Raw genomic sequence first — 12,500 nt, forward strand, 5'->3', positions numbered from 1 at the left:
TAATGGCTAGAGCTCTTTACACTTAAGTGGAGTTAGATGGGAAAGCGAGATGGGCTACCACAGAAGAGAAAACATTTAGATATACTGGAGCAGTGGGTCTCATTTAGAAATGGTTTGTAGGTGCATTTACACAAGAAATTTGATATTTATTTTAAACCCATAATTAAAAAAAAAAAACATTCCTGTCCTCTGTGCATAGCCATAAACCATAAACAAATGCCTCCGCTGACTGAAGGTTTAGCACAGGTCACACTAATCAGGAAGAGGATGTTTAAAGACGAGAGTGAAAGCTTCACTTCCGTTTTACACGGCATCTTCTTTTAATGACGTGCAACTTTTAATTTAAAAATATCAGTTTCCCTGTGTGGTGTACATGGTGTGCATGATCACCTGGGTACAGTGTGCATCTGGTTTTCTTTTCTGTTTTCATGTCACACCATTTTCTTTTCACCTCACTTGATTTACATCTAATTCATCTTTTCTGTAATTGGCCCTCGATTTTGACCTTTTGATTTTGAATTGATACACTGTTCTTGGTATAGAAGTTAGTCAAAATAACTTCCATTTCTGCCTTTCTGCCTCTGCTTTCACGGTTTGGTAGTCATTTCATGTTTCCAGCCCTCTGTATGCTTGAACTATTATGGGGTTGTGTGGGCGCAGCAAAGTGTAAGTGAGCTGTGTTGGGAGCATTCTTTGCACTTTATGGGTGATCAGCATAATAATAATAATAATGAGTAATGAGTCTTTATTGATCACGTATACATTACAGCACAGTGAAATACTTTTCTTTGCATACCCCAGCATGTCAGGAAGCTGGGGTCAGAGCGCAGGGTCAGCCATGATACAGTGCCCCTGGAGCAGAGAGGGTTAGGGGGCTTGCTCAAGGGCCCCACAGTGGCAGCTTGGCAGTGCTGGGGCTTGAACCCCTGACCTTCCGATCAGTAACCCAGAGCCCAAACCACCACTGCCCCAAGATTTTGACGTTCACACAAGTACAAAGGAAACCAGCGTTTCCAAAACTTTTGTAAATCCTACTGAGAATTTTGATTTGGTTTGGCTTAAACAAATATTTACACACAACTTTATTAAAGATTGCTTTTGCTATTATTTTTACTTATTTTATTTCATGCATTTTTATTTTGCGCTTTGCTATTTTTTTGTAGGAGTGAATAAATCAGACTTTTTTTTTTGCATTTTGGAACGGATTTATTTTTAATTACTTAGAAATCCTTATATGCTTTTAGTTTAATTAGAAAGGTGAGGAATTCTGGGAAGTGGTTTTAAAGGAGTCATATGATGATTTTTAAAAGTTCATTATTTTTTTTATTGGGTGTAATAGAATAAGTTAACATGATTTAATGTTCAAAAAACACATTATTTTTCACATACTGTACATTATTGTGGTACCTCTAATCCCAGGCTGCCTGAGACGCTCCGATTGAGGTCTGGTTTCTCCAAAGCCCCTCTTTCCGAAAAGCCCAGAGTGCTCTGATTGGCCAGCTGACCCACTACGTTGTGATTGGCCAAAAACCTCAAGCGTGTGTTGGAAATGTAACGGCCCTTAGCATAATGGCGAGCTTCAGCTTCCTAGGCTTCTAAGCAACATAGTTAATAATGTTGTCACTTTTACCGTATCAGTTCGAGCCCGAGTCAGATTCTGAAAATGCGGATGAACAAGCAGGTCAGTCAGAACCAACTTTGCAAGAACGACTTGAGCAGAACGTTTCACAGTGGTAAGTGTTTATTTTGTAACTCTCTTACCTTTTAGATACGATGTTAGAACGGTTTAATTTGCCTTCTTCACTGTAACAACTTTGTCCTTAAGTGACAACATAAAATACAGTTTTTTAAAAAAATTATTAATTAAAAATGACAAAACTTATGGTGACATTATGCTGATATTTCAAGTTGTGAAATTGCAGACATTTGGAAGTAATATCTGGACTTGGATCGAGGCGTTTTGGGCAGGTCTGGAGCAGTGTTTTGTTAGATAGAATAAATCCCTTTGTGGGAGACTATGAGCTGTGTAAATTTGCAGATCGTATACATTGCACACTAAAGGAAAAGGAAAACATTAAAAAGCATCATATGACCCCTTTAATGTAAAAGAGCAGCATGTCCCCAGAGCCAGTGGGCTTCGGCAAGAGCACTGAGGAGACAATTTTGTAGCACATAGCAGATGTATTGTGTCTCATGACAGTTGCCCTTGTCTCCTCAGCACACAACCAACTGCCCTCAGCACATAGTGCCCTCATGGTCTGTCTCTCTCTCTCTCTACCTCTCTCCCTCACACACACACACACACACACACACACACACACACATGCACACACACACACCTTTCCTAGTTAAATATGCACATGCCTGCACAAATATGCAGATTAGATTAGATTTGCAGATACACATGAGCATTAGGTTTTGGCCTGAGCAGGGATGCCAGATTCAAAGTAATGTATAGGACAGGATGTATCAGTCTAGTAGTGGACTTAAGCAACAAACCCTTTCTAGAGCATTAAAATAATATTAGTATTGATTTTTAAAAAATTTCCTGTGTATGTTTCCAGGATCTTACAACAGCAGAATGAAGACCTGCGCCACCATCTCACACATACCACCCACAAAATGGAGGCCATGGAGGAGGAGTTTGAGAGCCGTCGACACTACATGCAGACAGAGATGGGCCGAACACGGGACGATCTGGAGAAGATGAAAGACAAGTTTCGAAGGTTAGACCCACCATCTGTCTTTGTTTGTGTCTTGCACTCTTTGTGTGTGTCTGTCTGTCTCTCTCTCTCTCTCTCTCTCTCTCTCTCTCTCTCTCTCTCTCTCACACACACACACACTCTCTCTCACACTGTTTCTCTTGAATACCCTATGGATATGTTAGCTCAGTAGCTCTGCCTTACTCAGTAACACACTATCGCCCAGACAAACTGACTCAGCCTCCCATGGCTGTTGGCTGGCTTTCACCATCTGGTTATGTACTTACTGTCTCTCCACTATGTCTGGGACTTTTGTCTCCTCTTCCCAACGTGGAGCAAACACCTTCCTCTCAATCTATTTTTTATGACGTAATGAAGGCAGGAAAAGTTATGAGTGCATGAATATGTTGAGCACCATCGGTTTCAATTAATCTGCTGTGCGCAAGGTGTTTGTCTAAGACAGAAAATGGAAAAGCTGACACATGTAGCAAGGAGGCAGTGATGCACAAGGCCTGCTCAATGTTTTTGCCATGACCGTGATAAGACTGGAATGATTGTCTGAAAAACGCTCAAATTTCATATCAATGCTTTATATCTTTTGTCGTGAGTATTCCTGTCTTCACTTGTCTCTCCTAGTTACACTGAGGTGCAAGACCACTCGTCTTCAATACATCACGACTGAATCATGACCTTCTAAAATGTTAACCTCAGCTGTCGGTTACAGATGCACAGCTGTTCAATCTATTTAATTGTCTATACTTGAGACACAAAGTACATTAACAGAATTTAATTTGCTGGATTTCATTTAATTTAGTTATTTAGTATTTATTTTTTTAGTTTATTTATTTTTTCCCCATTTTGTTTAACCACCAAGAAAGCACCTGAAAGAGTGTGCCGAAATCCAGAAAGCAAGGTGGGGAGTGCACATGAACAGTACTGCAGGAGTAAACTAGTAAGCACTGGAAAAACATTACTGATGCTGTGACATTTTACCTGGCCAAGGAAAACTACAGTACAGTATCCATGCTTGATTATTTTCATTTTAGAAATACTTGTTTGCATTTTGTTTTTAACAGTTTGTTTGAAAAGGTACTTTGGTTTTGTTTCCTTGCACTTATATTTACATCAATAGGGAAATTAGGTTCATTGCTCCGTTCAGTAACTTGCAAAATAGTCTTAAAACCAGCATGACGAAAAAGATGGGGGAAAAAAATGATAGGAAGTTTTTGCAAAATCACTCAACTCCATACAGAAAGAGTAGCCAAGGTGCGTTTTCTGTTGGGTTTTTTAAAAAAAAATTTATGAGAGCATATACACTTACAAACTCAAAGATGAGATTAGAGTGACATTGACAAATCACGATCATCTCTTTTAATCTCACTGATGATGCTGTAAGACCAGTTATGCAAGATGAACATTGGCCAAAATGTACTTCTCTATACTATTTTTTTAAACTTTATGTAAATGTTAATTTTTTAAAAATGACCTATTGTTTTTGTATTGTGTATCCTGATCATCCAGCCTGATTTGCTCTCATTTTAATGCCACTTGTTTCCTCTGATCGCGTCTCCCTGATTAAGTCAGTGTCTCATTCTGTTGCAATCAGACAGATTCATTTCCAATCAGGCTATATACCTGTCATAAGCATCCGGATTCAATCAGCATTCTTTCCGTCAAATCGGAGACTGCATTGCAGCTTCTGCTCCACTTCTCCAACTCTCAGTGCCATTTTGTATAATAGTCTAATTGGATAACAATCGGGTAATGAATATGTGCCACAGTGTGCATGTGTATCAGTGTCGTGCGAGTACACTGTGCCAGGTTCACACACGTATTAGGGCTCTGAGGTTACAGCAGTGGGTTTTAGAAACTCAGAGTAGGAATTTTCTATTTTTCTCGGCCTCTACCCAGTTTATCAGCACTCGTTGCCAGTTTGCCCAGTCTGACCCCACCTATCTGAAGAGCCAACCTAATTAACCTCTGCCATGATATCGTTTATGGGGGTCCAGCTAACTCTATTAACTGTGAAATAGACTGAGTCAATCCCAGTAGTCCGTGTAAGCATAAATTTATATTGATATTGATAATCCCTTATTAATGTTGAACTTAAAAATGTGTGTATTTACAGGATGTGATGTAGCGATGTATTCAGGCTAAGACTTGGTGGATTGAAAAGGATTTATAAAACATGAATTGTACTCAACCCCCAGTCCATCAACTGAGAATGTATTCAGAATTGTATATTAGATGAAGGGATACTTTGTGCATAAACAGACTGCAAAGCGGGGCATGTTAACGTTCTTTGTCATACTGTGTGATCAACAGATCAATCAGCTTGTTTGCAGGCGGCCCAGCCAACGTTGTGTGTTCATGTATTAATGTCTCATGCCTTCTCATCCTCATCACACTGCCACTGACAGACACACAATCCACTGTAATCAATTAGCATTTTTTATCTTCTTAATCACAGGAATGGCATACCTTTCCTAACTAATCATGAATCGTATCTGTTTTCATAAATACCCCTCTAAGCCTTGCATCTTAGAGCATCTCCGAGAATTTCATGAAAATATAACAGAACATTATTTTAAACTGGATTATCTGTTATTTGGATTATTTCTGACATAAAAACAAATGCAATGTTCTGATACTACTGTATATTACCAAAAAAAAAACTAGAATGAAATCGTATGAGTGGTTGATTTTTCAATCTTGTGATCCTCTGTCTGACCCAAATATGCTCACCTTTTGCACCCTAGTGAAATATCAGCAAAACCATGCTGTTAAATTCCCTAAAACACGCCGTCTGAACCGAAAGTGCAGCATCCAATAATGAAAATGAATCCTTATTGAAATCAGTCCATAATATTTAACTATTGCTAACTAAAGCTATTTAATTCTCACTGCATAAACTCATTCGTCCATTGGATCATGGAGCTTCATTTCCGTGCTTTTATCTTTTGAGTGGATAAATATATAGTGTGTATTATCTGTATCGGACCATCAGATTATTATAAGGATGTGTAACCATTGTATAAGATCAAATAAAGTTTATTAGCTTGGTGAAATCAGCATAGCGTGCACAAGTTCTGATTTATACGCATTAAGTGTTTTTTTAAAGTGGCATTAGTGGCATCTCTTTTTAACTTTTTTTTTTTGGGGGGGCACAATGACAACCAGATTCCACTTGATCTAGAAAAATGCTCCAATATTATATTCATTAACATTTGAAAACGTAGAGGACACAGACATGATGTATACCAGTGATGATATGGTTTTGTTGTGATTGGTTTGGTAGTCTCCAGTAGGGAAATGTTTAGTGTTTCAGTGCAAGATTTACATGATGATTAATTTAAAGCTTGCTGCTGAAGTGAATAGCTGCAATTCCAAAATATCAATATGAACCGGAATATGATGGAAATTTCAGTTAGGTTTTGGACACTAATGTTAATGTTTTTTTGTTTTTTTTTGGTTCTCCTGTTCCCAGCACACACAATACTTTACCTTTTATTGTGTAGAGAAACCCATTTTGAACTGCTCAATTAAGCAGAATATGTATAAACATTTATTTTAGTGATTAATTTCATAACATCTATTAATGTTATTTGTTAATGATATATCTAGGCATACAACTATGATTTTTATGCACGCCATGCCTGAACACATTTCCTATCTAAATGTATTTCTATGTACTTACATTAATTTAAAGAGTGTGTGTGTTGGGGGGGCGGCAATAAAGCACTTCTCCTATACATTGTCCTAGCAGTGTTTGGCAATTATCTGTTGGAACATTGTATGAGAACACGACATATCCTCTGGATATCTGTATATTGCTCCTAAGATGTAGTGAGTTATGGTGATGAAAATGCATGGCTTCTTCCTCATCCTGTCTTTTACAGTCGTGTGTGTGTGTCAGAGCTGCTGAAAACCTGCAAAAAAAATTCAGATTAAAAACAAACAAAGAAAAAACCTCCAGTGTGTATTCCACAGGGCTATTTGCCTATTGTGCACATCATTAATCTGCCTATCTAAACACAGGCCATACCTGTCTAGTGTCAGTGCTGCCTTATTATGAATGTCGTTGAAAACACTGCCAGTCTGCATCACTCTAAATGTAAGGCAAGAAACAGATGAGGCCGCTGTAATATTATTTCCCCGAATGCATTGCTGAATACGGTATAATGGTTCTGTACTGTTGTATTAATGACTGATTCTTCGTCTCTAAAAAGCAGAGCATGAGCTGATGCAAAATCGAGCGTTTCTTCCTGTTCCTGCGGTGTTAATTATGTGTGTTTCTCCCACAGACTGCAGAACAGTTACACAGCTTCCCAGAGAGCTAACCAGGATCTGGAAGAGAAGCTTCATGCCTTGGTAATCACTCTCCCTTTTACTTTTACCTCCTAAATTAATTTTAGAGACAGATGTCTTTCATTTCCTTTCTATTGGTTTCACTAATATAATGACACTCAATCAGTTTGCTGAGAGTCAGACCAGCCTTTATATCTCTTCATGTCACAGGGATTAGATTAGGCTCTATAACATTGATGAACCTTTAAAATGCATGTTGAACAATTTCTTATATGGTGCCACTTGCATTGTATCCTCCTAGCCAGGCTGCTGCACCTCAATTGAATTATTTAGTGTACTCTTGCAATAATAAATTGATGATAAAGACAGTTGTGAGGATTAATATTTCTGAACCCTTTGGTAGTTTCTTCATATTTAAATAAATGGCTCCTAATAAACCATCTGATCATCTTCATCATCTTCACAGTGGAGGTCATGTTTCTCTGAGCCTAACATTTTATAAATTATAAAATTATAAATTATAAATAGCTTAACATTAAGTTTAATATAAAATGTTTTATGCTATTATTGTTTTAATCATGTTTTTGGAAATTAACAGAATAAACTGGAGTACTGCCACATGTAATTGATTTAATAAGCACCTTAGAACTGTTGAATGATTTGTTTTACATGTAAATTACAACTATTCATGAAAACTAACTCTAGGTATTAGAATTTAACATTTAAGAGTCTTTGAGGTCTGATGATCTGTAAAGGAAAGGGATTTAAAGCCAACCTGATTGGTCACAGCCTTTCTCCTTTCAGTGTCATTCAAATGCTAATGTAATCAAACATGTTTGGCGTGAATGGTTTTACAGTGATGCAAATTACAAGACTCCGTGCCTGTCTTTGTTAGTGTTTGCCGGTCTGAAAAAATAATCGCGTTGAAGCCTGTATTAATATTAAGGTGTATGATTTTAGGCTGCTTTTCTCAAAATAAATAAATAAATAAAGTATGCTATGTAGCATTTCTCAAAAATGCATTTTGTATCATTTATATTTTTATGTTTCTGATATATATTCTTGTACAGTGGTGCTTGAAAGTTTCTATATATCTGCATAAATATGACCTGAAACATCATCAGATGTTCAGTAGACAAAGAGAACCCAATTACAGAAGTGAGAATTAAATTAATTTATTAAAATGATCCGATATTACATATGTGGTAGTGGGGAAAAAGTATGCGGACCTCTAGGATTAGCAGTTAATTTGAAGATGAAATTAGAGCCAGGTCTTTTCAACCAACGGGATGACTGGTGTGGGTGAGCGCCATGTTTTATTTAAAGAACAGGGATCTATCAGTGTCTGATCCTCACATCACATGTTTGTGAAAGTGCATCATGGCACGAACAAAGGAGATTTCTGAGGAATGCAGAAAAAGAGTTGCATAAGAACCTTATCCCATCTGGGAAACATGCCGGTGGTAGTATCATGGTTTGGGACTGTTTTGCTGTATCTGGACCAGGACAGCTTGCAATAATTGATGGAACAATGAATTCTGAAGTGCACCAGCGAATTCTAAAGGAAATTGTCAGGATATCTTTCCATGATCTGAATCATAGAAGAGAAAGTGGGTCATTCAGCAAGACATTGACCCTTAGTACACAAGTCGTTCTTCCAAAGAATGCTTAAAGATAAATAAAGTTAATGTTTTGGAATGGCCAAGTCAAAGTCCTGACCCTTAATCCAATAGAAATATTGTGGAAGGACCTGAAGCAAAGCAGTTCATGTAAGGAAACCCACCAACATCCCAGAGTTGAAGCTGTTCTGTACTGAGGAATGGGCTAAAATTTCAAACGCCACTGTACATGTTGAAATTTTCAGTCAGTTGATTTCCAGGCACTTTATATTTGCACATCTTTAACCCTCCTACCTATGCCCCCTGCCAACAATCACAAATAGCACAAATGGCATTGCAATGTAATGTTTAATGGCAGGCTACCAATTTTTTTTAGCTATAGAAAGCAATGACTAATTGTGTACAATCATACTGTGCTTTGTGCCCATCATTTCTTTCACTCTTTTTCCATCTTTTCCTCTTCTCTACTCATGCTGCCATGACTTGGAACTCACTACCACCACAACCATCACCATCAGGCTGCCATCAGTCAAACCTGGGTTCATGCAGTTGCGTGATCACTCATTCTCTTCTATCTTCTCACCCTTCAAAGTTCATTAGTGTAGTTGTCATTCTTTAGTCTCCACTGTCTCACCCTTCTGTTCTCCCTTTGCATGGCAGTGCTTTGACATCAGAGGCATCACTCTAGAGTCCAAGTGTGCAGTGCAGTGGTTGATGAGCACTTCCTGTTGTAGTTGCTGTATGATGTGCAAGTTTGTCAATATCAGACATTTGCAATCACTTCTATATCTTGCAAGGTAAAATTGGTACAAAAGAGAAATGCATTCCTGATGTGTTAAATGCGCGAGCCATCAGCAAAATCTGGGCTTGCTGATGTGTTTTAAGCATTTCAACCACTGAACTTCAGCTGTGCAGTGTAAAGTTCTCATCTTGTGAGTAAGCATCTCTTCCTTTGTCTTCCCTTTCCTCACTTTTTAGAATGTATTTTAGTTTACATCGATTATTACTAGTTTTGTGTGGACTGTATTGAACAGCTGCTTTATCTGTGCACTGAGTTTATTGTTCCACCTCATCCACTTTATAGGTACTGTTACACTATTGCTAAATTCTCCATTAGTGATTGGTAAGAGAGGCTTTTCTGGCACTTGCAATCACTCTGCACTTTTGAGCCTCCTCTAAAGCTAATAGTAGACTGAGTTGAAGTTTAGGTAGCAGTGTATCCATGTCCTGAACACACATTAAATATGTAGCAGGATTTAAATCACAGGAATTGTTTTCCGTTACATTGTCGTTTTTACTGTAGTACTGGAAATACCCTGTGGCTCAGAAGCCTGTATTTAGAATATCATATCCAGCCATCTGATCACACGCCCTTTTTAAAATTACTGTGTGCACAGCACAGACCTGCTTAGCTCTTCACTTCTGTGATGTTTTATGAAGCACTCAATTCAATTAAATCTGTTGGCTCCGTCAGCTTTCTCAGTGCGTGCAGTGGGCCCATAATGCAGACATCGGCTTTGTAAACAGCCAAAATGCTGTTATCATGCTGTAGGCAGATAAATGGACACGCACACATGCAGTCCCCTCTGAAAGTATTGGAATGGGAAGGCCAATTCTAATTTTTTTTTGATGTACACTGAAGACATTTGGGTTTGAGGGCAGAAAACGAATGGGACGATAGATCATAATTTCAGCTTTCATCTCCTGATATTTACATCTAGATATGTTAAACAACTTGGAACATGGCACCTTTTTATTGAACCCACACATTTTTTCAAGTGATCAAAAATATTGGAACATGTGACTGACGGGTGTTTTGTGTTGCCCAGGCATGCCTTGTTAGATTGCCTGTTTTAAACAATTAAAAGCTCTGAATGTCTACTCTTGGTTTGAGCCCTGGCTTTCACCTGTTAAAACTGCATTTGTTGTTAAAAAGGATAAACCAACTTGAAGACTAGGGAGCTGTTTGTTGGAGAAAAGCAAGACATTTTGAAGCTGAGAATAGAGGGAAAGTAGGAGCCATTGCATAAGCAGTGGGCATAGCCAACGCAACAATTTGGAATGTCCTGAAAAGAAAGAAAACACTGATGTACTAACAAACAGATATCAAACAGTTTGGCCAAAAAAAACAACAGCTGTTGATGACAAATATTGTGAGACCTGTGAAGAAAAACCCAGAAACAACAGTGACATCACCAACAACCTCCACAGGGCAGGGGTGCAGGAATCACAATCCACTGTTCGAAGAAGACTTCAAGACCAGAAATATACCATACTACAAGATACCCCCTCATTGGCAGTAAGACCAGATTGGAATTTGCAAAGAAATACAGAGATGAGCCACAAAAATTTTGGAACCAAGATTAATATCTACCACAGTGAAGGAAAGGCCATAGTGTGGAGAAATAAAGGGTCTGCTCATGATCCAAAACATACAAGCTCATTAGTCAAGGACGGTGGTGCTAGTATGTTGGCTTTCATGGCTGCTTCAGGAACAGGCTCACTAATCTTTATTGATGATGTAACTCATGATGGAAGCAGCAGAATAAATTCAGAAGTCTACAAAAACATTCTTTCTGCCAATTTGCAGAGAAATGAGTCCAATCTATTTTGGAGGAACTTTATCATGCAGCAAGACAATGGCCCAAAACACACTGCCAACACAAGAAAGGACTTCATCAGGGTGGACAAAGTGGAAGGTTTTAGACTGGCCAAATCAATCACCAGACCTTAAACCAGTTGAGCAGCATTTCACCTCCTGAAGAGGAGACTGAAGAGAGAACCCACCCAAAACAAACAACTGAAAGAAACTGCAGTGCAAGCCTGGAAAAGCATCATAAAAGAAGAATGCAACAGTTTGGTGATGTAAATGTGTTGACGTCTTGATGCAATTATTGCAGTCAAGGGATTTTCAACCAAATATAAAATGTTATTTACTTTAAGACTTTAATTCCAATACCTTTGTTGACCCCAAATTTGGGTGGTCTGCCACCAAAGGTGCCATGTTCTTAGTTGTTTAACACATCTAGATGTAAATATCAGGAAATAAAAGCTGATTTATCATCTCATATTCCTCTTTTCATCTCAAACTCAAAGGGCTTCAGTGCATAACAAAAACAAAAGAATTGAAGCAAATACCATTCCAAAAGTTTCAGAGGGGACTATATAGCAGGCAGCTGGATCTGTACAGCACAATTAATTTATATTCAGGGTTTCCAGCCCAGGGGTTTGGGGAATATTTATGCTGAAACATTGGAATTAATTTATGCATGCTTTGACAAAAGCCTGTGCATGTAAGTGGCGTTATAGAATGTCATCCAATTCCTTGATTGGGTATGTGGAGCTAAGAGATAGTAGTTAGCCTCATTTTTATTTAAATGTATGTGGTGTACTGTTTCCTGCTTAACCCAAATTAGCTGCCTTTATTTCCAATATCAAGCTCTTTATACTATGTAGTTAATCTTAATTACTTCTACAAAGTTTTCCCTTTTTTGCTTTTGTCTACTGCTTTTCAAGACACATGTTGAACTAAGATCAGATTCTGAGATAATCTACACTCACTGAGCACTCTATTATGAACACCTGTACACCTACTCATTCATGCAATTATCTAATTAGCCAATCATGTGGCAGCAGTGCATGCAGTCATGTAGTTTTGGGTAATGTTCACATCAACCATCAGATGGGGGGGCAGCAGTTCTGCAGACAGAAAAGCATCTCAGAATGACATGTCAAACTGTGAGGTGGATGGGCTACAACAGCAGAAGACCAGTTTGGGTTCCACTTCTGTCAACCAAGACCATAAAGCTGAGACAGCAGAGGGCACCAAGCTCACCAAAACTGGACAGTTGAAGACTGGAAAAACGTAATG

At 38.3% G+C, this 12,500-nt stretch overlaps 1 protein-coding gene across 4 annotated transcripts in view; it reads left to right on the forward strand.

Annotated features, from left to right (window-relative positions):
• The window catches only part of tjap1 (tight junction associated protein 1 (peripheral)), a 95,679-nt gene that overhangs the window by 66,627 nt on the left and 16,552 nt on the right, over window positions 1-12,500 (forward strand). For all 4 annotated transcript variants that reach the window (XM_053620765.1, XM_053620768.1, XM_053620766.1 and 1 more), the window contains 2 exons: window positions 2,565-2,726; window positions 7,007-7,073. In XM_053620765.1, coding sequence (XP_053476740.1) covers window positions 2,565-2,726; window positions 7,007-7,073 — 229 coding nt within the window. The remainder of the gene's footprint in view (window positions 1-2,564; window positions 2,727-7,006; window positions 7,074-12,500) is intronic.

The sequence above is a fragment of the Ictalurus furcatus genome, chromosome 3, assembly GCF_023375685.1.
Source record: "Ictalurus furcatus strain D&B chromosome 3, Billie_1.0, whole genome shotgun sequence".
In the NCBI taxonomy this organism is placed as follows: Eukaryota; Metazoa; Chordata; class Actinopteri; order Siluriformes; family Ictaluridae; genus Ictalurus; species Ictalurus furcatus.